At 45.8% G+C, this 26,843-nt stretch overlaps 2 protein-coding genes across 3 annotated transcripts in view; one reads left to right on the top strand and one right to left on the bottom strand.

Moving 5' to 3' along the window:
* The window catches only part of BCL9L (BCL9 like), a 172,135-nt gene that overhangs the window by 549 nt on the left and 144,743 nt on the right, over positions 1–26,843 (top strand). The window contains exons 2-5 of one of the 2 annotated variants that reach the window (XR_014709242.1): positions 2,408–2,505; positions 5,334–5,444; positions 6,164–6,831; positions 8,292–11,024. The gene's annotated coding sequence lies outside the window, so the exon portion shown is untranslated. Of the gene's footprint in view, positions 1–2,407; positions 2,506–5,333; positions 5,445–6,163; positions 6,832–8,291; positions 11,025–14,212; positions 14,314–23,364; positions 25,614–26,843 lie in introns of those variants that run through there. The other variant, XM_084611706.1, reaches the window with a different exon arrangement.
* Positions 14,170–18,449, bottom strand: FOXR1 (forkhead box R1; the record flags this gene model as incomplete). Its single annotated transcript, XM_084611659.1, has 5 exons — positions 14,170–14,554; positions 15,092–15,357; positions 15,850–16,067; positions 16,627–16,824; positions 18,401–18,449. The coding sequence occupies 5 exons, from the start codon at positions 18,447–18,449 to the stop codon at positions 14,170–14,172; spliced, it is 1,116 nt and encodes a 371-aa protein (XP_084467785.1).

Below are 26,843 nucleotides of genomic sequence, written 5' to 3'. Positions count from 1 at the left end.
ATAAGAGTGGCGTATTTTGGATTAGTTCAAACCTAGTCTAGTTGACTGAAGCTAACCCGAAATACGTCTGGTAAAATGAATCCACGTAGCCTTTTGCAGTAGTTTAACTAAACTGGTCCACAAATCACACCTTTAGTTAAACCAGTGCCACTTTCTCATGCAGGCATTTTTGAAACTCTTGGACAGAAGGCACTACAGAGGGGCAAAGCATTATTTTATTTATTCATTTCCACCAAATGTGCTCTCAGCACTTGCACACGCTTTATTAGTTTACTAGAAAACACAAAGAAAAAAATATTTTCCATTTTAAATGACTTGCTTCTCTATAGCTTATTTTTCTCAGTGTGGTTTGACTGTGCAGCACTATTGTATTCATTGCTCTTGTTTGTAGTGTTTTCCTACCCTTTGTAAAGCAAAGTGGTTTATATTTCAGGCCCAGATCCTGGAAATTATCCTGCATGAAAGGACACTGGTACCCACACAGAGCCCTGTTGAAGTCATTGGGGCTCTGCATGGTGTAACCTGCAGGATCGTGGCCTTAGTCAGGAAATCAATATAAGACAGCATTCCTGAGATCTTAAGTAAAATTTTCAAACATGCATAAGTGACATAGGCACATAGGAGCCTAAGTCCCATTGACCTGAAAGTCAGTTTTAAAAATTGGACATAGGCCGAGTCTACAGCAGAAAAGTTTTGCTCGTATAGCTACACTGGCCAAATCCTCCTAGGGTAGATGCAGGTTATACCACCAGAAAAGTGCTTTTGCTGGTATAACTTACATTAATTAGGTGAGCAAATTAAGGCCTTGTCTACACTATGAAAGGATTGCCAGTATAGTTACATCAGTACAGTTCGTTATACCAGCAAACCCTCCTAGTTTACACACAGCTTATACCAGTTTCCCAATCAATATAAGCTATACCAGGGTTCAAAAACGAACCAGATAACTTTGGAGGATAGGTCCATCAATGGCTATTAGCCAGGATGGTCAGGGATGCAACCCCATGCTCTGCATGTCCCTGGCCTCTGAGTGCAAGAAGCTGGGAGTGGATGACGGGGGACGGATTACTTGATGATTGCCTGTTCTGTTCATTCCCTCTGAAGCACCTGGCATTGACAGGATACTGGTCTACATGGACCATTGGTCTGACCCAGTATAGCTGTTCTGACACTGGCAAAAGCATTGTTTTCTGATAAAAGTGCATCTTCTCTAGGGTTTATATTGGCATAGATATGTCAGTAAAAAAATCACACCGCTAACTGATATCACTTTGTCAGGAAAAGTTTGTCGTGTAGACCTTACCTAAGCTGTACTGGCAAAAGCACTTTTTTGCTGGTATACCAATGTCTACACAAGGGACAAGTCTATACTACAAACTTTTGCCAACATAGCTGTGTTGGTTAAGGGTGTGATGAGGTGTGGTCTACAGTTGACATAGTTGTGCCAAGAAAAGCCGCTAGTGAAGATGCTTTTTCTGGTATAGCTTATTTTGGGATGCGGGGGAGGGACAATGAAGAGGTGGCTGACATGGCTATACCAACAAAAGCACAGTTTTTCCAGTAAAAACTAGCTGGAATTTTCAGTGGATCAAGAAGTTGGGGGAAAAAAAATTATTTCAGGTCTAACAATACGTTTAATTTCGGGGTATTCCCCCCCCCCCTTTTTTTTTTAAATAAAAGCAAAGGAAATGACATTTGGAACAAAGGGCTAGATTCACAAGTGGACTTCCATTCACAAAACCCCAGAAGAAAAGGTAATGGTGGTGGTGTACTATTTATACCCAATGGGTAAGCTACTCACCTGGATAGGAGAGACCCAAGTTTGATTCTCTGGGCTGAGCAAGGACTTAAACCTAGGTCTTTTCCCATTCCAGGTGAGCGTCCTAACCACAAGGCTTTTGAGTACTGGGGAAGGGGGACCTCTAATTTTCTCCTGTTGAAGCTGTTCCACTTTGTATTAAATATTCATTGAGCCAGAGAGAGAAAAGGCAGGAGAATGACTCTAGCCTCCTGGCTAGGGCACTCACACTGTAATATTCTCTATGGGTGCTGCTTTGTATAAAATAATGTTATTGATTTAAATAAATAAGGTCTTGATCCTGCACACACTGAAGTAGTTGAGTAAATTTACATGTGAGTAGTCTCAGTTAATTTATGGAGAGTGACTACTCATCTGTGTAAAGTTACTTACATACTTAAGTACTTGCAGGCTTGGGACCTAAGGCCTGGTCTACACTAGGAAATTAGGCTGGTATAATAGGTTGCTCAGCGCTGTGAAAAATCCACACACCTGAGCAATGCAGTTATAGCAACCTAGCCCCCCAGTGTAGATAGCACAAAGTTGATGGGGGGAGTTCTGTCAACCAAGCTACTGCTTCTCAGGGAGATGGTTTATCTTCACCAACAGGAGAACCCCTCCTACCCACGTAGGCAGCATCTTCACTGAGGCGGTGCAGTTGTAGTGGCTTATATGTAGACAAGTCTCACAACCAGTCTGTGACGTAGGTAAGTAGTTTCCTGGACCCGATTCTCAAAGGCCTAATTTCTGGAAATTAGGCACCTAAATACCTTTGAGGATCTGGGCTAGAGAGCTTGTATATTTGCTACATAGTTACTTACATCTGCCAAGTAGAGGTTTACATATATTAATAAATGTGGAGGCTTAATTAATTTGATACTTCTGTAACTCTTTGAAATCTCTGGGTGAGACACTATAGTCAACAATACAATGCTATCTTTCTCTATTAATTCCTTTCACATATCTTTATAATTTCTAGATCAGCAAAAAAGGGAACATGTCTAATCTGAGGGGTTCTCAGCCTTGGAAAAAATGGGAATCCCTGCTGTAAGCAGTCATTTTTCAAAGTAACTTTAACAAGCCTGCTAATTGGTATTTAAAGGTGCCAATGAGAGGGGAGTCAATCGCTGCCTTACTAGCTACTTTCCCATATAAAAAGGATCAAAATGATGATGATGAACGATGGAGAGAATTCAGGATAACAGCTTTCCTTTGTCTGTAGTCATGTGCTCTTTATTTTTCAAAAGCTGTTGATTTTATTTGTTCCCTTAATGAAAAATGTATTTAAACTTCAAAAACAAAAAGGCTTGGGAAAACCTTCATTTAAAAAGTGGCCTTGAGAATTGGAATATGGCTCAGGAACTTGAACTGGCTACTACCACTGATCAAGTTGATGAAGGTAGGAAACAAATGCTCAGCATCTCATTTATGTAACTATAGTTTGCATTTTTTTATATGATGTTTCTTATACTCAAAGAATAAGATAACTAGCTATTGTTACTTCAGGGACTATTCAAGCCAGTAAATATAGCTGTTACATGAATCAAGAGTAGTTCTGGACTTTCTCATTAGAACCTGTCATATGAGATGCTGGGCATCTGTGAATTATTGGGGATCATGGGTGCAGTTTGTTTTCTTCACTTGCCTGGAGTCATCTACAAAAGTTTAATTAAAAAAAAAAAAGTTGCTAGAAATAAAGTTATTTGAATGAATTTAATGTTAATTGTAATTAAGTTAACTTATTTTAAGGAAGATCATTAATACTATAGCTTAGGGTTTTTTATTAGCATTTTGTAAAATCTCTTATGTTGTCTCATGACTCTCTTCATATTTATATATAAATAACTATAAACCTTCCTATGCAACTTGTGCAGGAAAATCAATAAGGAGACTGGTTACCCTATCTTTATTATCCCATTTGTACAGAGATATGGGTAACCAAGCAACATACAGCCTGTAGAGGAAATATAACTTTACATGCTACCAGGTAGCAACAAATTTTATTCCTTGAACTTGGATGAATAAGAAAAGAAAATACTTAACAGGACAACAATCCTCTAAATCTGTTAGCTAACTGAAGTTCCTACAGACAGAGGAGAAAACCTCAGGACTAAATATTATTACCACAGGAGCCAGGACTTTCCAGTCCTTTCTCAACACTCAGTGATTTGCTGTATCGCCTTGGGCAGATCATTTCAACTGTCATGTGCCTCTGTTTCCCCACTGTGAAACAGAGATGATATTTAATTTTCACAACCCATATGAAAGACATCTAATGATTGTACAGAATTTTTATGATTAAAATAACATAAGCAGTAAGCTACAAAATCCTTTTTCTAGAATTAATCTTCTCTGAACAGAAACTGTACTGCAGCCTTAACTGTGGAGTAGCTCCTGCTCCTCCATAAAACGGACACACACAGCTGAAGTCTAGTCTGTTACCTATCACTGTAACAATGACCTTTAGAACACAGCTTAACTTCACTAGACTTTGGGAATCTCTACCAGTTGCACTGCTATGGATATAGCTCCTTTTGTAGGAGCATTCGCGTAGATATGGCATAAGCAGCTGCTGGCACTTTACCACCATGTATTGTATAGGCCTCCTTGCAGCAGGATTAGACAACAAGACACTGGTGTGGGGGTTTGGTTTGGTTTGGTTTATTTGGGCGGATGTATGGGTGGTTTGTTTTTTTGGATTTTAAACATTTTATTCCAGCATGTGTCTAAACAGGTGTTTCCACCATTGCTCCTAATAGTGGAGCTGTTGCCCAAAAGTCTGGTGTAAGCATTTTTCATAAGCTTCTTTTCCATTTTGCTCACATGCACCCCCTGAAAAAATACCTGCTAATCTGATGGCCTATCTTAATATGACTTTGTCTTGTGAGGTAAAAGGCTTTTCAGTATCTAAGCTTGGTTAGCTCCCTCCTGTCTAACCCAGGAGTGGCCAACTTGTGGCTCCAGAGCCACGTGCGGCTCTTCAGAAGTTAATATGTGGCTCCTTGTTTAGGCACCGACCCCTGAGCTGGAGCTACGGGCACCAACCTTCCAATGTGCCGGGGGTGCTCCCTGCTCAACCCCTGGCTCTGCCACAGGCCCTTCCCTCCCCCTCCCTCTCCCTCTCCCCTGAGCCTGCAGTACCCACTCTCCTGCACCACCACCACCACCCCCTGCCCCGCATGCCATCGGGAGGGAGGGGGAGGCGCTGATCAGTGGGGCTGCCGGTGGGCTGGAGGTGCTGGGAGTGGGGGCGGGGGGTGCTGATGAGGGTGCTGCTGACCTATTACTGTGGCTCTTTGGCAATGTACATTGTTAAATTCTGGCTCCTTTTCAGGCTCAGGTTGTCCACGCCTGGTCTAACCAGTGGCAACCTAGAATTCTCTGTCAGAATTGGTAGGCTGACTCCAGGTGGTGCTTCAGCAGAGCTAGTGAGGCTAAGGCATCAGGCAGGTGCAAGTTTGATTGATAGGTGTGATATGTTCTTAATTTTAGGGGCTTTTTTTGGTTTGTTTTTTTGTCTTTGCCTGTGGACCAGGTACGGAAAAGGATCTCGGCGAATACTTTCTACATGAGCCGTACAAGCATCGTTGGAGCAACTCTGTCATAAGAGAAGCAGTCCAGCCCCCTCTAGCCAAGGAGCAAGATGGCAAGTGATGACTATGGGTTGTGTAGAGTAGGAATATTGGCAGGGTTTCCTACACAGCATGGCTCATGTGGTTGGGTTGGCAATGTTAATGAGGGTGGGCAGGGTAGAAGGATACTGTGGAGTCATGCACTAGCTAGTGCACTGATGCTCAGACTGAGGCTTGGGAGCTGCAAATGTCTCTTTAATGTGTCTCTTGGAGCTCTTTGCAGCACGTGATCTTAAAACACTGATTTAATTATTAACCAATCACGATGCTTTTACTGTTAACCAGTTATAGAATTCTTGGTCATTTTGCTGTGAGAAAATCTACTATAATTAAAAATAGTAAATAAAACAATGAATTCACACTACTGTGGCTCTTTTCGGTTATGCTGATTGCTCATTTGGGTCCTGAACCACTGAAATCTGAGTATCACAGAGCTAGTGCATATGTACACCATGCTTCCTAGTGCACGGGGAATGTCAGATTTGATTAAGTGTGTGACAGTTGCCTTCTGGTGGCGACACCCTGTTGAGTCAAAGTCCCAGTACTCTAGCTCACAGGGAGTCTCCTCTAGTTCGTGATAGGACTGTAGTTTTGGATTTGGAGATACTGTTGCCTAATGAGCTGTCCAAAGGAGCTAAGCAGCTTACAAAGGGGAGGAGGGGGGAACCCCACACAACTAACTTCAACAAAAGCACAGCTTCGCTGGAGTGATCGGTCATCTTTGTTTCCACAGAATCTGATGTGCAGCCACACTTGTGGATGTGGGTGAACCCCAACCTGGTTTGCTCCATAACAGGATACCCCAATAAGGGAATCCCAGGAAAACCGGTGCATTCAGTAGCTCCTGCACCCAAGGCGGCTGTTAGAAAACCTACTTCAGTAAAACCAAGGCCCCAAGTAGCTGCTGCCCTACAGACTTCCTCTGGACAATGTGTTTCAGTGTCCTCAGTAACTGCTGCACCCAAGGTCTCCGCTAGAAAATATAGTTCAGTAAAGGCAGTGACCCTCGTCACTGCCCTGGAGACTTCTCCTGTTGCCTCTGTTTCCAAGCCCCCATTGGCGGCTGCTGGTGCTGTGATCCTGCAGGCTTCCACAGTCAAGAAAGTTCCCAGAAAACTAGTGTTCCCTGTATTATTGGCAACTGTTGCACCCAAGGCTTCTACTCCAGTAAAACCAGTACCTCCAGTAGCTGCTGCACACAAGGCTTCTAATAGAAAACATGCTTCAGTAAAGACAGTGCCCCCAGTAGCTGACACCATGCAGATTTGCACACACACACCGGAAAAAACCATGTCCCTGGAAGCTGCAGCACTTGAGGACTCCTATCAGAAACCAGTCTTAATTGACTCCAAGCAACTCTGTCCCAAGGAGGAGATGCTACTGTGCTCCAGCAAAGCAAAGGTATGTTACATGGGCTTCATGTGCACTGAACTTCCAGAACTGTGTGGTCTACTGTTATTTTGGAGGCTGCTGGCTCCTGGTCTTCTCACTAGCAGCAGCATCAGAGGAGCTAGTGGTAGGTGCAATTGAGAGGGAGCAAACAATAGGAGACCAAGCTCCTGCAGTAAGACTCTCCTGCTCTTAAAGGTCAGTCTTATTCCAGTGTTGCAGCAGGCTGTCTTAACTTATTTGTGTCACTGTAGGTGCAGCTGCAGAGAATCACACAGTTATTGAGTGAGGAGGAGATCTCTTCTACTTGTAACTATTTCTGAAACTTGTCAGAGTGCTGAGAGCAGAAGATAGGTGCTCTCTTCTGTGGTGCGGGTGTATCAATAGATAAAGGTGCAAATGGAACTCAGGCACTAGTCATTGTGATCAAACCCCCAGCCAGCCCTCTACCTGGGAATTGAAGGAGTATGCCAAGAACTGTACAAAGCTCCTAACTCACTGGTCTCCTATCTCATAGACCTAGGGCTTGCTATAGTGAACTCATCCTTTGGGTTTAGTTTGAGTCTGACAGCCCCCTGCTCTAACAAAACTAGCTAGCAGTGCAAGTACCCTTTTTGGAGGGGAAGAGGTCTAGAGAGGAAATTCTTTCCTGATCCCCATAGCAATCTTATCTCCTGAAACAGGTGTTGGTTACATCTTTCTCATGATATTTGAAAGGCACTTACTGACCTTATAGGGCCCAGAGTTGGATGGATGGTGAAGTGTGGGCAAGAAATCAGGGAGGGCTCTGCACTTCCTGCAGCTTTCAGAAGGGAGAGGGTAAATGACTGGTAGACTCAGATTCTGATACTTTATCCCAAGCTTGGAAGGTGTACATGTTTTTGACCTCCACCATTTCATTACTGAGAAATCTCAAATTTAAATGATCATGTGGAAACTGAGGGAAGGGGAGGGACATGTGAGGAACCTTCTGTTAGTAGTTCAAGGGACACAAGCAGCCAATATCTCTCCCTGTACTGTAGCTGCAGGGTGACATCACTGATCAACTGCAGGTGTCTATGGTTGGTGAGCTCCTGCCAGCCAACAAGCGGTGTCCAGCTGTCAGTCAGAACAAAGCATCAGCAACGTACAGTCAGAGCATTTATTTTTGTTATCTTATCCTTCAACTTGCAGCCAGGGTACAGCCATTAGATTCTTGGCCAAAGGGCTGCATTGGAAACTTGCCTTGTCTTCACTGGCCTCTTCTCCTCTTGCGCCCCCACCCCCATATCCCATTAAAACTTTCCATTTGCTAACATAAGTGCAGATGCTAGAGTTGCAGCTCTAGTGTGCCCCACCTTACAGGGAAACTAACCAGCTTGGTGTCTTTATATTCTTGATACTTCCATTCTGGCTATGATGGACAATAAAACCTGATCTTCTTGGGTTCAGTCTCACCACAAAACTACCCCCTCTTCCTCTTACTTTTGCAGCGCTGAGATTGATATGACCTGTGACTCCCACAGCCCCAGTGACCTGGATGACTTGACACCTGCCCTTCATCTCTTCTTTTGGCTAAATGATGCTGACTTCAAAATGACCTTTGCCAGCAAGAGGCTACTGAAGATGGGCTTTGTGTGGAAAGCAACCCAACCTTCTTCTCACTCTCATATGGAGAACAAGTCAAATGCCACTTGAGTGCAGCCATATTATGCCCCCGTTTCCACAGAAATTCTGGGCTCCTGCTGACTTCAATGGGTGTGGGTGGTGCTTGACACCTGTTTCAGACTGTGTTTGAGGGCAGGTCTGAATAGTTTTGGTTTTGTTAAATCTGTGCCAATTTAGTTAAAAGGGTTCAATACCCTATTCATTTTGACCTAGCTTGCAGTAGTAAAACTTCTAAATTGTGCTGTCAACACTAGGGTGTTGAACTGATCTAACCTGTTTCTTTTTTCCCTGCAACGTGATCTAGTTAAATTGGTGCCAAAACTGATGTAGACAAGCCCCAGGTAGTCCTTCTACCTGTCCTCTCTTAGGGAGGAAAGCTGCCACTGTGCTGGCTGGCACTACAAGTAGGGATCCCCTTGCTAGGGATCAAATAAAGCTACTTTTTTTTTTAAAGTCACTTTAGAATAAAGCTTAAGTCTGTATCAGCAATGAGCTTGCCAGGCATCTATTAAAACTTCAGTTTCCTTTTAATGCTGTATTTCTAATTCTTTAAGCGATCCTTTCTGTAGCCTCTGTTCTTGTATCCTGCTCTGGCTCCTTCCAACCAAACTCAAAGTGCTTTTGTTACAAATGTCAAGTCTTTCACCTCTGGCATAAGAACAGAGTCACCTCTGTGCCTTATCTGTAAGCTGGAGTAAAAGTAACTTGTCTGACATCATGCATTATGTCTGTGGCAGAGCTAGAAATAGAACCCAAGTGTCCAGATATTTAGTCCTGTGCTTAGCCAACAGGTTCTTGCTCTACCTCTTGAAGGGTAGTTGCTTGTGAGGTTGTCAGGCACTAGATCCAATTTAGGCCTGCAGTTTCATGAATAGCTAAACAAATCAAACCTCTAGCATCAGCAAAAATGGTCACTGCCAAGGACATGAAATCCCCACCCCAGGTAAAGCATTGTACAGCTACCAGCTGCATGATCAGAATAGGGGAGTTAGGATATAGGAATAGATGGTATATTGGTTTATTTTATAGTAAATTCTAAATTTTTCCTAGGGGAAAGAGGATCAACCTCTACCTACTGGCACTCAGAGTAACATTAGCCACTTTCTGCTAAGCAAGCATTTTTGTGAGAGAAGGGTGCTAAAGGAAGGGAAGAGCTTTTCAACAAATCCTCCCCTCTGACTTCTGCTCTTCCTCTTGCATGGATCTTTGCTGACTACTCTTAATCAGGAATATGTGCAACAGCTCCCGCTGCATCTGACTGGGGTAGAAACCACCCCTCCTGTAGAGACTGCTTGCTAAGTTTGCCCGCAACTCTTGTGCAGATTTAAGAGGCAAAACATTACTTTTGAATGGGCTTTCAAGGTCCTGCTGTACTAGAGCATTGGTCAAGCTCATTCTTATGGCTCAGTCAACTGAAAAATCAGCTTGAGCACTCTCCCTTGTGGTATGGGTGTGATTTGCTCATGTTCCTCTCTCTTTTTGTGAGGTCTGCCTGACTGTTGAAACAGTCACTTGTTTATGTAACAGCCAGTTTCAGCTGTACCAGTAAACTTCTTGCTTGCAAGACTACAGTAGGGAATAAGAGGGGCCTATCCTAGACTAACAACAGTTCACCTTTGCTGTCACGTGCTCACTGGGGACTGAAAGCATGATCCTCTCTAGGGACTGGCAGTTAAGTGCTCACTAGACTCCTAAAAGATGAGTGGTGGCAGTGGGAGAACAGAAATCATTGTCAGATTATACAAGAAGAGGATTAAGCCTACCATAAAACTGCTTCTGTTGGAAAGGGAATTCATCTGTGGGGCACTAGGAAGTGCAAGTGTTTTAGTTGCATGGGAGGCCTTGCTCCTGATGCCTTAAACCTCTCTAAAAAACAGGCTCTGTGCAGTACCCCTCCCTACCTCTCGCACCAAATTTTTTATATATAGATTAAATCACACTTTAAGGTTCCATTTACAACTCACTGACTCCAAATTTTAGCATGTTACAGATAGCATCTGATGTTAGCCTAACCCTATTAGTAGGTATTACAGGTAAACAACCTAGACACCTGTTGGACTCTGAACAATTTATTAAAATACCTTATAAATGAAATAGTCAAATAAGTGACAAGTTTTCTCTAGTTTAAGTGGCTGCTGTCTGATTAAAAAAAAAATAGTTCTTGCTGTGTTACTTTAACAACTGAGATCAAACTAAGCCAGTCTTGTCATCTTGTTTGGTTTCTGCCTTTCTTAATGCAGGCATTTAGCACCAACTGTTTCTAGGCAGTGCCAGTATGTAGACTGGATATATTGCAGAGGGCTAGGGTTTTATGATCCATTCTGCCTGTGTTAGAGGAAGCAGCAGTTGTGATGTTAAATAAGACAAAAGCTGCTGTATTGACAATGTAAAGAATCAGAGCTGCCAGAGGGGTTTAGTTTAAAAAAACAAATGTTTTTACTGCTTTATAATGAAGGCCTGTTTGTGTGTTTGTTTTTTTTAAGCTTTAGAAATACCAGGAATGGAATGTCTGGTTCCATTCTGGCTCCCTGATTAAAGTAAAGGTGTGTGGCAGGCAATCTGTTTTAGAGCAATCATCTTGTGGATTGGGGGAGAGACTTTAACAAAGACCTCATTTCTCCTCAGCATTCAGTAGGCTTTAGTATTAAATAACTAAACAAGTAAGCTCCCTTTCCCCTCAATTGCTACAGCTTTTTTGCTCATGTCACATCATTGGTTCCCTGTCTGAGATACGATCTATGTTTAAATAACAGAATTCAGCCTCTCTTGTTAAGAGGCAGGAGAACAATAACACAGTTTTCACCTTATCCCCTCCCACCCCATTTAGGGTCATTTTTGTGTCTCCTAGCACTAGAATTGAAAAGAAGTTTTGGTGTGGTCTTGTTTTGTGTGCATATTTAAAAAAAAAAAAAAAAAAAAAAAGACTCTGGGGCTAGTCAGCTGGAACTTCAGCAAAATAAAATGACAGTGTCTTTGGGATCTTTAAGTGGCTGCAGTGGAATGTCTGAACTCTGCTCTAGCTCTTACGGTCTGCTTCATGTTTCATGTTTCATGGTGTTTGGGATTTTTTTAATAGTTCAACTACCCTTAGTGCTTTTTACCTTTAGCATACTTTACACAACATTAAGTGCAGAATGAGAATAAGGAATTTAAAAGATAGACTTTACCCCAGTCTTCTTGTACAGGGGAAAGAACATTTTGCACAGAAGCAGCTGAGAAATTGCTGTTAGAGTAAAAGCCCTGAGATTCCCAAGATTATACTAAAGCTTCCTGTAATCTTCCCTCAAACATAACCAACTCTGACCAGCGGCAGCGAGTGGATCATGGACAGGATAGCCACTCAAACTGCTGAAAGGGGGAAAACATAGAAGTCAAGAGGACCAGATTTTCCTACTACCCCATACTCTCTAGTGAAAATCCTTTAGCTGAGGCTCCCTCTTAAAGTATTTGAGAGACAAAGCCTGCCCAGACCAAGCCATTGTGTATGTGTGTGGGGGGGGGGGGGGGGGGAGAGGAGGAGGAGGCAGCAGGTCTGACCCAGCTCTTTCTGATTAGAGGTCTGAGTTCCTAGAGTTTCCATTCACATCTAGGGCTCCCTTCTGAGATTGCTTGGAAGCTGACTGTAGTAACTCGGGAGGAAATAAGCTGCTTGGGAACCACATGGTCCTTATCTCGGGGGCAGCAGGGATCAGAGACTGAACAAAGATTGCATCTGTTCTGCAACAAGAGAGAAAGAAGGTGGTTTGATGGCTGAGCCTGGGCCATGAACCAGGTTCTGGCTCTGCAGCATAAGAGGGTTAAGCAGCATTCCACCACCATTGCTATCTGTGTCCTGATCTCAGGATCACTCAGCCACCAATGAGAGCTTGTCCCAACAATTTAATACTTCCATTCTGATTTTCATTGGCCAAGTGTGTTATTTAGTATCAGGTAGAGGATAGATTTCTTAAGCAGCCAGGAGAATAACCCTGCTCATAGTTGAATCTCTCAAGTACTTATCTTTTTTTTCAAATGTGCCTCTAGGCTCCTAAGCTTGTCCCCCCACAGCCATGTGTAGATCTTAGGCATCCACATTAAAATTGGCTGGCCAGAGCTATAAGGATAGCACCACTTAATACCATCTGGGTCTCTTAGTCTAAGGCATGGGAATGGTCCCTGGCACTGTTCTGCAGCGATTCCTTTCACTGGCCTAAGCACCTGCAGTCCTGGTCTCCAAAGTGCAACCCCACTCCATCATCCTCAGCAACCAGTAACACCCTCAGCAGCTTGTGAAGTACCTCATTCAGTGCTGGAAATAACTCAGCTATGAGCTTACTAATCTTTCCATGAACAAAGTTTCAAGGGCGGGGAGAGAGAGAGGAATAATTTTCAGAGAGGAGTGACCAGGAGCATTTCTATAATTCAAAAGGGAAAAATCTTACCCCTCTTCTCCTCTGGCCTAGGTTACAGCTAAATGAGGCACAGAGCCACCCATACTTGTAAGGGCTCCGCCCTAGAAGATCCATCATCTTCAGTCATCCAGTCTAGACCTCTGTATTTTCTCCTTCCCCTGGTCTGTCCACACATATACTCAGGGGTGAGCTGGAGCCGGTTCACAACGGTTCACTAGAACCGGTTGTTAAATTTAGAAGCCCTTATAGAACCGGTTGTTCCATGAGGGACAACCGGTTCTAAAAGGGCTTCTAAATTTAACCGGCCCAAAGTGGCACCTTAGGCGCCGACTCCACGGGTGCTCCAGGGTTGGAGCACCCAAGGGGAAAATTTGGTGGGTACAGAGCACCCACCGGCAGCTCCCCACCCCACTCACCAGCCCCAGCTCACCTCTGCTCCGCCTCCTCCCCTGAACGTGCCACCCCACTCTGCTTCTCCGCCCCCCCCACCCAGGCTTCCCATGAATCAGCTGTTTGCACGGGAAGCCGGGGCAGGCTGAGAAGCAAGCGGCAGCTTCCCGCTCAGGCCCAGGGAGGCTGAGGTGAGCTTGAGTGGTGGGGGGAGGGGTGCAAGGAGGGTTGCCCGTGTCGCAGCAGGTAACCCGGCGGGGGGGAGGGAGCGTGCAGGGGAACCGCTCCCCACCCCAGCTCACCTCCGCCACCCTCTGGCTGAGCAGGAAGCTGCGGCCTGCTTCTCAGCCCTCCCCGGCTTCCCGCCAAACAGCTGATTTGCAGGAACGGGGGCGCAGAGAAGCAGAGCGGGGTTGTGCATTCAGGGGAGGAGGCGGAGCGGAGGTGATCTGGGCCCGGACAGGGAGCTGCCGGTGGGTGCTCTGCACCCACCAATTTTCCCTGTGGGTGCTCCAGCCCCAGAATACCCAGGGAGTCGGCGCCTGAGGCACCACTTTTGATGTGATCAGTGGGGGAGCAGCTGCTCCCTCTGCTCCCCACCAGCTACGCTCCCCTGCCCCTAGGAGCCAGAGGGACCTGCCAGATGCTTCCTGGGAGCTGCCCCAGGTAAGCACCACCGGGACTCCCCACCTCGCCCCCTGGCAGGTGCCTCTGGCTCTTAGGGGCAGGGCATGGTGGGCACCCACTACGGTGGCCCACGAGACCCTCCTGCCCGGTTCTGGGGGCAGTCAGGGGACAGGGGAGGGGGTGGATGGGGCAGGGGTCCTGGGGGGGCGTCAAGGAACGCGGGGGAGTTGGATGGGGCAGGAGTCCCGGGGGGGGGGTGGGCAACGACCCCCTCGTGGGGTGAGGAGGGAACCCGTTAAGATTTTGACAGCTCATCACTGCATATACTCCCTCTACAGCTCTCTTCTAGTGTAACCTCACAATAAAGTCTTGGGAGAGCCTGCTTTCCAGCACCACTCGTCCTGGACTCCAAAGCCTCAGTGGGGGCTACTGCCTCTTGGTATGTACCTGGTTTGCTCAAGCTCTGGCTCACTAAGTCGAGGGCCTCCTCAGATAGAGCCCATACCTCTTCCTGGAACTTTCTGCAGCCTTCTGGTGTCAGCTTCCACAGGCGGGACTTGCGGTTGCCCTCGTTGCACACAAAGTGGGTGGTTTTTTCAAAGCTGCTACTGAAGCACAGATTGTGACGAATGGTGTTTTTCCAGCCATCTGGGGCTGTCTGGAAAAAGGGAAAGTGCTGCCTGCAGAGAGAGAGAGAGAGAAGAAGGGCACAGAGCTGGGTTCACAAGCCGGGCAAGCCCAGAGCACAGGATTGGCTACGCTAGTCACAAGGTCAATGTTTCTTGCCACAACCAGAGTGCACCTGATCATTTGTGGAACATATGTGGATATAAGAGGATGAGAGATTCCTCCCAAGCCCCTGTACCATTAGGTTACACCCTCAAACATTAGGTTTGGCTGGACCAATTGAACAGAGTACTGTTAAATAGCAACAGGCCAGAACTAAAACTCTAAGTCTGAATACTCCTGAACTTGGGCATTTAAATAAAAATCCATGTAGTCTCTAATGGGAACAGAAAGGAAGTGACTTGCCTAATGTCTCATGGTGAGTCAGTAGTAGAGCTGAGAATAGAACCATAGAACCCGGGAGTCCTGACTTCCAGTCACCTGCCCTAGCCATACTTCCTCCCTAGCAAAAGCTAGGACAATTTTGTACCCATGCCCCCTTTAAACTCCCGCTATCCCAGCATGGGGGGAGTTAGGAGGGCTGTGGGTACCGTGTGAATTGGTAGATTTGCTGCACAGTCAGGCTGCCTTCTGCACTGTTACGCAGGGCCAGGGTGATGAGGATGCAGTAATTAAGGGGGGGCCGGGGCCAGCCCCCTTTGAGTTTGGTGCTCGCCTGCAGGATGTACTTGAGCTTCTTGCTCTGAGATCTGGGGACCTTTGGTTTCCGGGGTGCCAGAGCAGCCTTAGATTTGGGAGTCTCCATTTTCTGAGAGAGTGAGATGTCCACCGATGAGACATCTTCATCCTCAGTGAACTAGGGAGAAAAAGAGGGGTGGAAGAAATGGGTTAGGCCTGCATGGAGTCAGTGAGTAGACATGATGTGTGGGAAGTTGCACATCAGTGGCCTGCATGTAATGAGTTTGGGCCTTAGTCCAGTTCCCAGTGGTGATGTGTACCCTTCACAAATGGGTACTAACTGATCCATTTCTATCTGTTTCAGCAGAAGGGTCATGTACTGAGTGGGTAATGGTAAATGAGCTCCTCCCCACATGACATGCCTGAGGTATATGCTGCTACCTGGGCTATTCCTGTTCTGTGGATAGGAAGGACTCCAGTTTCCAATCCAGCATCTTGTACCTTCTGCCAGCCATAATTTGGGCTGAATCTATGCATTCACTTCTGCTGCTCATAAAACAGGGCATGAGTAAGCTTAGTCCTATCTTGGGATGCATCAGTCACAGAGACCAAGCAACTCAAAGCATGTAATGCCTAGCACTGTCCACACAGCTTCCCCTCTGTCACATACCTTCTCTGCCTCACTGGATGACGACAGCAGATCCTCCTCAGAACAGTCAAGGTTGGAGCAATTCAAGGAAGGGTTTGGAGGAGAAAACCCTGGAGCAGCAGCTGCTGAGAATGCTGGGCTACTGGGTCCTGGCATGTCCACACTGGGACAGCTGGCAATGGGGCAAACCAGATTGGGGTTCATCCACATCCACAAATGGGGCTGCACATAAGATTCTGCTGAGAGAGAAGAAGCCAAATCACTCTAGTGACGCCATCTGAGGGCCTCTGCAACAGACAGGACTCCTGCCTCCTGGAAACAGGACTGTGCTAAGGCTAAATAGGATGTAGATCCAAAATCTCAGGGCTCTCATAACCCTAAGACTCCATGGTGTTTTACCACCCACCACCCCTGCATAGCATTTATCTCCATATGTCACAAGAAATGGATTTTTTTTCCCTCCTGTCCTGTGGCCCCTCACACCACCAGGCCGTGTCCCTTGCTCACCCTGGGAGTTTTAACCTCCCTTCCCCTGCGAGCAGCACCAGAGTTGCCTGCACTCTCACTACCCAGGAATCACCCTGAGCTACTGGTCTGGCAGCATCCAATGGAGGAAGGAGTACATAATACTCCCATTAGTGCTGACCGAAACACCTCTGACCCTTGGAGAAGATCAGACCCAGATGTGCACTCTGTTGCTGACCATCCCTCTGTAACAGGACAAATGAATGCTCCTTTACATACGCATCTGCTAATGGCATCCCTTTGCCCCAGGACAATACCCTGCTCATGGCTCACCAGGCCGTATGGATGGGAGGGTGTCGGACGGTTCCCTGGGGAGTGAGTTCCTGCGCACCTGTCGCTCACACTGCCACTTCAGCATGTGATGGTTCTGTTTTTCATCTGCAGCTGGTGGGAAATGGAAGATCAGAGACAATGTGGTGAATTGACAGCACTGACACCCATCTCCTTCCTCTTCTCCACCCCCTTTCTCTTCTGAGCATCAAGGCATTGAGACGCATCCTTAGTCTAATTTGGGTTGGGGAAAAAAGGCCCTTTTCTGCAGCATGATGGGTCACCTAGATTGGGCTACACCAGTTGCTCTCAACCTTTCCAGACTACTGTACCCCTTTCAGAAGTTTGATTTGCCTTGTGTACCCCCCAGGTTTCACCTTACTTAAAAATGACTTGCTTACAAAATCAGACACAAGAATACAAAAGCGTCACAGTACACTGTTACTGAACAATTGCTTACTTTCTCATTTTTACCACATAATTGTAAATCAGTTGGAATATGAACATTGTACTTAATTTCAGGGTATAGTATATAGAGCAGTATAAACAAGTTATTGTCCATATGAAATTTTATTTGTACTGACTTCACTAGTGCTTAAACCAAAACACCTGGTCAAAAAGGGACCCTCCCCAGCCCAGTGAAAATGAGTAAGTGAGGGTGGGGGAGAGTGAGCGAGTGACAGAGCAGAGGGGGAATGGAGTGAGCGGGGTGGGGTCTTGGAGAAGGGTTGGGGCAAGGGTGTTCAGTTTTGTGCAATTAGAAAGTTGGCAACCCTATAGCCTGTTGTAAAACTAGGGAAATAGCTAAATGAGTTGATGTACCCCCTGGAAGACCTCTGCATATTCCCAGAGGTACCCCTGGTTGAGACCCACTTGGCTACACCCATCAAAACCCTCATCCTGCAGTTGGACTCCTGCAGAATGGGGACCCATGTGGGCCTAAGGGTCAGTTTCCAGGCCTAGAGCCTAAGATTGTGACTATAAGGTTTTTAGGGAGATGCCAGTCCCAGCATTTCCCTAGCATGGTCCGGAGCCCTACAATCCATGTACTAAAGTATCATAAGAATTCTTTGAGACTGGCACATCACTGGAGAGATTCAGAATTAGACTGGCCAAAGCAGCAAATCATAGCAACAATGGTGGAGCTGGACATGAACTAGACATGACATACTAGAGATGTTCGGTTTCAGCTTTTTCTATTCATAGAGTCAAAGGCCAGAGGGGGCACTGTAATCATTTAATCTCACCTGCATAACTTAGGCCATTGAACTTCCCCCAAATTATTCCTGTTTAAACTAGATTATGTCTTTTAGCAAAACATTTTCTGTGATAGTTTCACAATGTTGAACTAGAATCATGAACAATCACATGTATCCAGCATTGGCATCTCCTCTAGCCCAGTCAGTGCTGCTACTTCTATCATATGCCAATATGTTTTCTGGAGTGCTCTCTGGAGATTTTTATTTCATTGAGCCAGTCTCGTCAGCTCTCTTTAGAATCCCCCCCGATGTCAGAGTACTTGTCAGTTATTTACAGTTTAATCTCCAGGTTCTCCTAAATTTGCATAATTTTGAAGTTCATAAAAGAGAAAATTCTAATTTAACAGCATTTAAATTCTTTGATAGCAAGACAAGATATGATTTTTAATGAATTTCCAGGCTAGATCAGATTTCTATCTCCAGCCATCAGAGTGTCTTCTTTTCACCTGGAAGTTTCACAGCCAAGAACATACACATAACCAAACCATCCAGAACCCAAGACACTCAGAACTCCTTACCTTGAGGAAACTGATCAGTGGTGGTGGTTAGCTTGAGCTCCTCCTCCATGTCCCAGTCCTCAAGGCCACTTTTTAGATGCAGGCTTTCCCAAAATGTTTTGTTTTGAAAATTCAAATACATTTTCTTATAATCTGCAAAATAACCCACAACTGCTGCATACCCTGAATGTTGGAGGGAGAACACAGAGCAAGCCACAGAGAGTTAACCACTGCTAACTTTTAACTCTCCAATTCTGCTCCAAAAGATTTGATCTCACATTTTAAAAAAAAAAAGAGAGAGCAAGAGCATAAGAGAGATTTGACCAGGTGAATTAAAGGGTGGCCTTTGATTCACTTTTAAATACCCATTAAAGACCTTTCTAGGGACTGGATGATTAGTATTAATGAAACAAGCAATCTATTTGAGAATAAAAGAGGTACCACCTGGTGGGCTTTTTTGTCTGTCCCTTTAACCTAAATTCTTGATAAGTGTTCAGCTCCTTAGTTAGGTTAGCAGAGCTTTATCCTAACATTTCTGGAAGAATAAGAGTAAAGGAATAGATTTGCAACTGTTCTGTAATACAGAATCATCCCTGGGTTTGCAGCCTTTATGGTCTGAGAAGCTCAAATACTTTTTGGAGGACATATAGGGACTTTGAGGTGAGTCAGCTCAGCAGACACAGAGAAGCTCTGCCTCTCCTCCTTTTTGGATAGTTTAATTTCTTCTCTCCTTTCCCCCACCTCTTGTTCTTTTTCATTCTCTTTTTCTCTTCAGTCCCAATTTCTTCTCTTTTCCATTTCCCTCCCAGTCTCTTATTCTTAACCCAGATCCTTCCCTTGCAACAACTTGCTACTCTGCTCCCCCGCTGCTTCTCTCCACAGCTCCAAGATAAACTCAACAGACTTACTTGTAACCTCATTTTGCTGCCAGCCCACCAGCAGATGGAGCACAGCTAGAGAATGAAACTGAGCAGGCTCTTGTCCTGTTCACTTTGCTGCTCTGCTCCATGCCTGAGCTAGGCAAGAGCTGTGGTACATGTCAATGTGTGGAAGATTCTCCTATTGGCCTCACTTTGCTACAAATTTCTTTCTAGATGAGCAGAGCAAGACATAAGCAGACTAAGCAATTACTTAGGGCCCCAAGCAGCTCAAAGGAGCCCCCTGTTAATTATGAGTATCTGTTGTGTGAGTAGGGGCAAAAATATTCCTGCTTAGGGGCCCCCAGTGAGCTAGCACCAGTACGGAATTGAGGAGGGTGAGAGAGGAATAATAATGCTGCGTATTTATACATACCTCTACATCTTCAAAGCTCTGCCCAAGAATTAAGGTTCAGATTCTCAAAAGTATTTAGGTACCTAACTCTAATTGAAATTCTGGAACTTTTGAGAATCTGTGCCTAATACACTAATTTCCTTCAGATCCTGTCATCACCGAGTGGGGTCACTACAGAGTGAGGGGAGTCTTTGTACCCTGTTTATTGTAAGGTTGCTCTTGGCATCTGCACCCTGTTTGCTGTTGTAGGGTTGCTCTTGGTCCTCCAGGGCAGCACTACAAGAGCAGGAGATGTAAAATTACAGTCTAGCTTCATTAGTGAAGAATTGCACAGACTCTGATTGGGCACATGGGGACCCTTTCTAGTGCCTCTTTGACATGGAGTTTGGATAATATTTTTTTAAAATCTCCCTAACTGGTCATGTGATGTGATGGTTCTGTGTGCCAGCAGAGGTCAATGGACAGAGGTGGGAACTGGTTTTGGTGTTACATTGGAAATGTTGAAATGTTATTTGTTAGGAGGGATCAGCATAACCAAGTTATCAAGGGAGTCCCAGAAAGTAACAACATCGGCACAAAAGGTCCTGCTAAAGAAGACCCGGATGTGCTTATTGTGTATCTTTTCCAAACTGCCACCAAAAAGTGAAGGATACACTTGAAGCTTCATTCGCTCCTTTTGTTCCTTGTAATCGTATCACATATACCTGGCTCTTCACCCAATCTGTGGTGTAAACTATGCAATTCAGATGTTCAACTTGGTTTAATTTAATCCTGCCCCCACCCACAGTGGCCTTGATGATCAGGAAGGGAGAGATTTATCTCACAGGTGAAGACCCAACAGGGGAAAGTCCAGCATGCAGTTAGTTTCCAGGCACACTACACATGTTGATGGTGGTGTAAGCAATTTCCCTGACTCAAGGCTTGTCTACACTGGCACTTTACAGTGCTGTAACTTTCTCGCTCAGGGGTGTGAAAAAACAGCCACCAGAGTGCTGCAAGTTTCAGTGCTGTAAAGTGCCAGTGTAGACAGCAGCGCTGGGAGCTATTCCTCTTGTGGAGGTGATCGATTGATGTTTATAGTGCCTGGAGACCTCTCTCCCAGCACTATGCCACGACTACACAAGCCACGTTAAAGCGCTGCCGTGGCAGCACTTTAACGTTGCAAGTGAAGACGTGCCCTTAGTTACAGCTGCAGTTTGGAGGGAGGTTCACCCAGCCCACAGCTAAGTGATGGGACTAAATTGATTATTTGGGGCAATTTAAAAAAAAATGTGCCCTGATATTGGGACAGTCTCAGGTTGAAAGCAAGTCTCCAACTAAACTTTTGTGAAGCACAACAGATACTCAGCTCATGTTCAGGCTTTCCTTTGTGGTGTAGGTTTGGGATGTGTTTTACAGGTATATACCATTTAAAGCAGGGTCCATAGGTCAAACACCCCTGTCATGTCTGTCAAGGCAACATGTTCTCCACCGGGGAGCACTGGAACCTTTTGAAACAAAATGCTGCAGCATGAGGCAGAAACCAAAGCAGACCAACTGAGGAGTTCTTTTAAGGAGAAACTTCACATTTTATTGACATATTGTCAACCTTGCAGGATAAAGGAAAGAGAAGCCCCTTGCAGAGGATGAAGTCTTTGGGTTATACAAAAATGATCTATTGATGACCAGGGGAGAGCATTTAAACAGAGAAAAAGATAGAGAAGAGGAAAAGCCCCAAGAAAACCCAATCTACAAACAGAGTCCACTCACATGCATGCCCAGAAAGGAGCAGTGAAAGGCCTCCTGGCTCCTCCAGGACCCCATTATAAGAGCAGGAGATGTAACATTACAATTTAGCTTCCTATATGGGAGCCCATCACTAGGATCTGAGCATCATAAAGACAAAAGGCCCCAACATAAACTAGGGCATGTAAATTAATAACAATCCTTGAAGGCACTGGAGGGAACAGGCAGCTCCAAATCCTCCAGAAGTAAACTCAGAAGATCCACTCCATCCTGGATCCTGAACCAACAGGAACTTTAGCTTCTAGCACAACCACCTCCCCCACTTATCACGCTCAATGTGAGACTGTGGCAAGAATCCTTGTAGAATGGGAAATGAAAGAAGTGGGTGGGGCATCCATCATCACCAATCTCCTTGTGAGTGTTTTCCCCCCTGACTGCACATGATAGGTCTATGATCTTGGAAACTAAATGGATTCTGAGTTCTGAGACCAAGTGCACACCAGAATCCAAGCCAGTTCACTGTGGCTACACTGGCATCTGGCAGTGAGAGGATTCCCTTAATCTGCTAGGAATAAAGTAGAGGAGATCTTGAACATGTGGGGAAGGTGAGGAGAAAGTAGATACAGCCCATGGCATCTACATTTCATTGTTATGCTCAATAAGATGAGGACAGAACACATGTTCTTCAGGAAGTGAATGATACAAGGGAAATCCCATACATCCTGTGGCTTCAAGCACCACAAGGGTTAACTTTGGGAGTTGCAGAGGATGAATAACATTTAGAACTAGGAATTAAACTGCCTATAGCTGGCACACTAGATCAAACCTATCTGGCCTGGAGTCCTGGCCAGTGACAATAGCTTCAGAGGAAAGAATTCCCCTTAATGTGTCTGACAACGGAGAAGCTAGATATCATGCAGTGCTATCCAATGATGTCTGGGAAGAGGGAATTTTTTTTACATCCTAGCTGGTTAGAATGTCATGCCTGGAAGTGCATGGACTGATCACTCTTGTAGCTTTGGTAGCAAATATAACATGAAGCAAATTAAACTGGCGTCTCGGACAGGGCGCGGGAAAAGTTCAGGAGGAGCAAAGCCATGAATTAAACTGAGGTTACCATATTAAAGTGACCTGCAAGGAGGGAGGGGGAAGAAAAGTGGATTTGTGCCCTTGGTTTTGATTCTTTAAGATTCATAAAGTAGGCATGAAAATTTTTAGGGTTTTGATTTTTAATTCTGCTTGGTTTCATTGTTAGGAATCTCAGGAATGTCAAGCCAGTTAGTCCCTGTTTTTGCTGGAGATCTCTTTGGAAGAGTCAGAGATTTGGCCTGACAGCTATCTCCGCCTTTCACCGAAGGGGTTTAGGGGCTGAAACTTTAACAAAGGCACTTTTTCTCCCAGGTGTCTGAGGCTAAACAGGTGTTAAGAAAAACAAAAACTGGAGTTTGAATGAGTCTGAATCGAATCCCTTCCCCCCAAATTGAAATCCCTTGACATGTGGTTAAGGCCTTGTCTACACAGACAAGTTGTGTTGCTTTAAATATATCAGAGTAGATAAAGTTGTACAAGGCTTCTTCCAAGTTTCACCAGCTGGGGTCCAGCTGGGATGCGCTTATACCATTACAGCTTACTCTTATACGGGAGGGGGAACCAGTGTAAGGTACCTTTATACTGGTGAAACTTCATCCATCTGGGGGCTTGTACCAGTATAACTATTTTAGTTAAAAACCCTAACTGAATAGTTATACCATTATAAGGTGTAGACGAGGTATCACAATCCTTCTTGATCTGCAGTCATTCGCAGAGTCCTCCAGGACAAACAGGGCAGCCAAGACCTGAGCTTCTAATGTAAAAGGAAGAAGGAAAAACTATGTGGGGGGAACTGTCCAGGCCTTTTCTTTCCATCAGAAAGAACCCAAAAAATAAAAAAGGGCCCAGCCTTTTGTATTAATTTGCATGTCACTGACAGTGTGGTACTGTCTCCACAGGGGAAACGACTGTCTGTGGGTTTCTGGGCACCATCCGGCTTCACTTGCGGCCTGTGATTGCCAGCACAGCAATGAGGCCTGCGGAGAGCAGAACCGTGATCACCACCATGACCCCACTGCATGAGATGTCCACAGCTGTGTTCCTGTAATCCACTCCTGAGGAGGAGAATTCATCAGACACCCATGAGTCCAAGGGAAATAGAGCAGACCTTTCCCCACCACCATCCCCCTTATTCAGTATGGACCCAGAACACCGGTCCGCCTCTTCTACTGAAGCTCCAGCTCTGGAGAGTGTGAAACTGTGGAATAGACAATGGAGCGATGTAGTCTGAGGCTGTGCCATGGCTCATGTATATACAGGTACAAATGAAGACCCTTGTGTCTGAGTAGGAGAAGGCCTATGGCTCTGCTCTGGGTGTGCTAGAATCCATTACCACATTCTTCCCTTTGATGCAAGGCAGCTGCCTGTCCATCCCTTTCTTAGTAACTCAGCCCAGATAAAGGCAGGAGTCTTCAGTGTGCTAGACAAAGTGGCATCACTTACGCTCCAGAGTGACCATGGTGACAGTGTTGCTTGTGGATCTAGAAGGGTCCTTTTTGGGGGTGGAGTAAGAAATGCTGCAGAAGAAGAAAATGCAGTTGAGAGACCCAGGATCACTCCACACCTGCAAACACCTCTCCAGTTGGCCTCCTGGATTTTTACCTAAGAGCCAAAGAGCCAGTGAGGACTAGGTTTGTGACCTGATAAGCATCCAGTCTTGTCAATGTGAACCCACCATTGCTGTCCATTAGGTTGACCAGGTCATGCCTGCCGCAGCATGGGGGCACAGTGAAGTGCCTGATATCTGGTGTGGGGAGGGAAGGAGCGTTTAGAACCCAGGGATTTCCTTGTGGGCCTGGGAGGAGGCCAAACCCCTGTAGAGCTGGTGTGCAGATTTTTGGCACAGATTCAGAATGGCCTGGCTTCCTGGTCCTCCGGAGCTCACCAAAGCTGCTTAGTGGGTATCTGTGTAGGGCCTGGTTCCCCACCCCTGTCAAAGCTCCTCAGCAGCCCTTTCAGAAGGTCTTTCCCCTCATAGGGAGAAGGATCCAGGGGTTCCCCATAAATGGAAATCCTATGACAGACAGCAGAAAAGCCACAAGATCACACTGGAGCCAGGCCTGCTGCAAACGTTGTGGGATTCAAATATGCAGCCTCTGGGCTCAGAGCAATGACACTCCCATCACAAAGTCACCTTTGGTTACCCTTCATTCTCTCACCTTGCTTTGGGGTATCCTGCAGTCAGGCCTGCTTGGGCTGTGAGATCTCATATGCTAAGCAGGGATGCAGTTGAGCAGTACTTGGCTGGGAGACCACCATTGAAAACCCCATTCACCATCTTGGGCAGAAGTCTCATTAGTTCATCCCCATCAAAACCAGAAAATAGGCACCACCCAGTTTGGATTTAACCCCAAACAGAACCACAGGGGTAGGCTCCAACCTGGGAATCTGAATCTGGAACTATGAAATCTGAAGGGGTTTGAACTCAAGATTTCACCCCCTCTAATTAAAATTACTAAGGTTATGCAGTGACTCAGTGGTAGGGGTGGGAACAGAACAAAGGAGCTCTGATTCCCTGCCCACACTGCTTTCACTGCTAGACTAATTCCCCTGCCAATGCTGGGCAAGAACCCAGAAATCCTGACTCCTTACTTTAACCACTAATCCTGGCTGCTAAAACTACAGCAAAAACTCCAGTTGCTGTGTGTAAACCTATGGCTGCCTGTGCTGGGGAGCTCGGGACAATTGATGGGGAGAAGGCATCTCACTGACCTGTGGTTCCGTTGAGATGTGTGATATGGATGCTGGCATGTGCCCCAGTGAACTGGCACAGGGGCACTGCCATCAAGAAGCTCTCAGCAAATGCTGGAAAGAGCACACTGGAAAAGCTGGAGATGTTGAAATCTGAAAGCACTACAGATGAAACTCTGGATGGATAAGAACCTTCAGCTCCCCACAGTAGACCTGCCTATTGGCCCCCTACTCCCTCCCCACCCCCAGCCAGGCTCCCGTGTCTGGCCCCAATCAGTTCTTCATGCTCACCCAAGACAAACCAGATGTCTCCTCTCCTTTTAGTCTAGGGCCTCTTCCAAAGTGCCAGGCCATGTTCATAGAACATCCAGATGCGAGAGCTGTGAAGCTCAGCTTGGATTTTGGATCCCCAGCATTTTCTCTACAGCTTGAGGTTTGGATCCAGCCCATCTCTGAGGTGTGTTTTCTCATAAGTTCCCTCAAATGCTTTGTCGGTGTTGTCCCTGGTGAGGGAGTGGCAACCAGAGCTACACGGAGAGGGTAACCAAGGGTGCTTAGCCTGGCTACTAGGCCATGCAAGCTGGAGCTTGGGCTCTTCCAGGTGGGAGAGCTTCTCCTGTTGGCATAGCTACTGCTGCTTGTGGAGATGGTTTGATTATATCGACAGGAGAGCTCTCTCCCATCAGCATAGAGTAGCCCCAAATCTTCAAGACACACAAAGGACCTCCAGCAGTTGCATTGATTGGGACTGGAATATAAAGGGTTAATAGCTGCAGTACTGATGTGAGGCCAACCATCTGCAGGTGTGTAGATCAGTGGGTGCTGAGTATCAGGTGGCCATAAATAGGAAGGGGAGGGAGGGGAAGTTTTAGGGCTGAAACGGCAAGAGTAGGTAAACTTACCTTTTCTGCGCAGTAAGAATGCGAGTACTTTGTCGCTGTAGGAGGAGGCCTCTCCTCTGAGGTGCTTCAGGCACTTTAAAGATGCTAAGTGAGAGTGCCCCCTCCCAGCACTGCTGGGTGTTGGCAGGATCTCCATTGTATAAATGGGAAAAGCAAGGCACTGAGAGGAGTACCTGACCTGTGCAGAGTCAACACAATGAGACAGTAGCAGAAATGGGAACAGAGCCCAGAAGTCCTAGCTTCAGTTGCCTGCTCTATTTGCATTATGGTACTGAGCTGAAATTTCAGAGCTGTCTCAGGGAATAGCTCTTCTTATTTGTTACCTTCTGAACACCTATGAACATGTTAGAAACAGTTGTAATAATTTTCCCCCCTTGATCTTAGGGGCTAATGCGTTTCAAGTTCCCTTGGAGAATTTCTGAGGTTCTGTCCATTGTGTCTGTGATTTTTGCACTCCTTCTGGGGCCCTCCACTGATGTGCCCTTACCCCTATGGCCAAGGAGAATCCCTTAGGATATCCACCCGGACTCACATTGACAAGGAGCTGGTTCCAGAACTCATTCCATACCCTGAGCAGCATCTCCCTACTCCATGATCTCTCAGCCCATTACAGTTTTGCCCAGCCAGGTCAGGATCCTCAACTATCATGTACACATGGGGACATTGAGGCACCAGAGGGGTTGGGACTTGGTCAGGGTCACACTTGAGTCCGTGACCATGTTAGTCCTGATTCCCAGTGTAAACCACAAGTTTATCCGTCCTCCCTGCAGCCATGTGTTTCCTTC

This window comes from Lepidochelys olivacea, assembly GCF_965140295.1.
Source record: "Lepidochelys olivacea isolate rLepOli2 genome assembly, chromosome: 22".
NCBI classification, from domain to species: Eukaryota; Metazoa; Chordata; order Testudines; family Cheloniidae; genus Lepidochelys; species Lepidochelys olivacea.
Note: the sequence above shows the minus strand (reverse complement) of the source record. Positions and strands in the feature narration are given on the sequence as shown.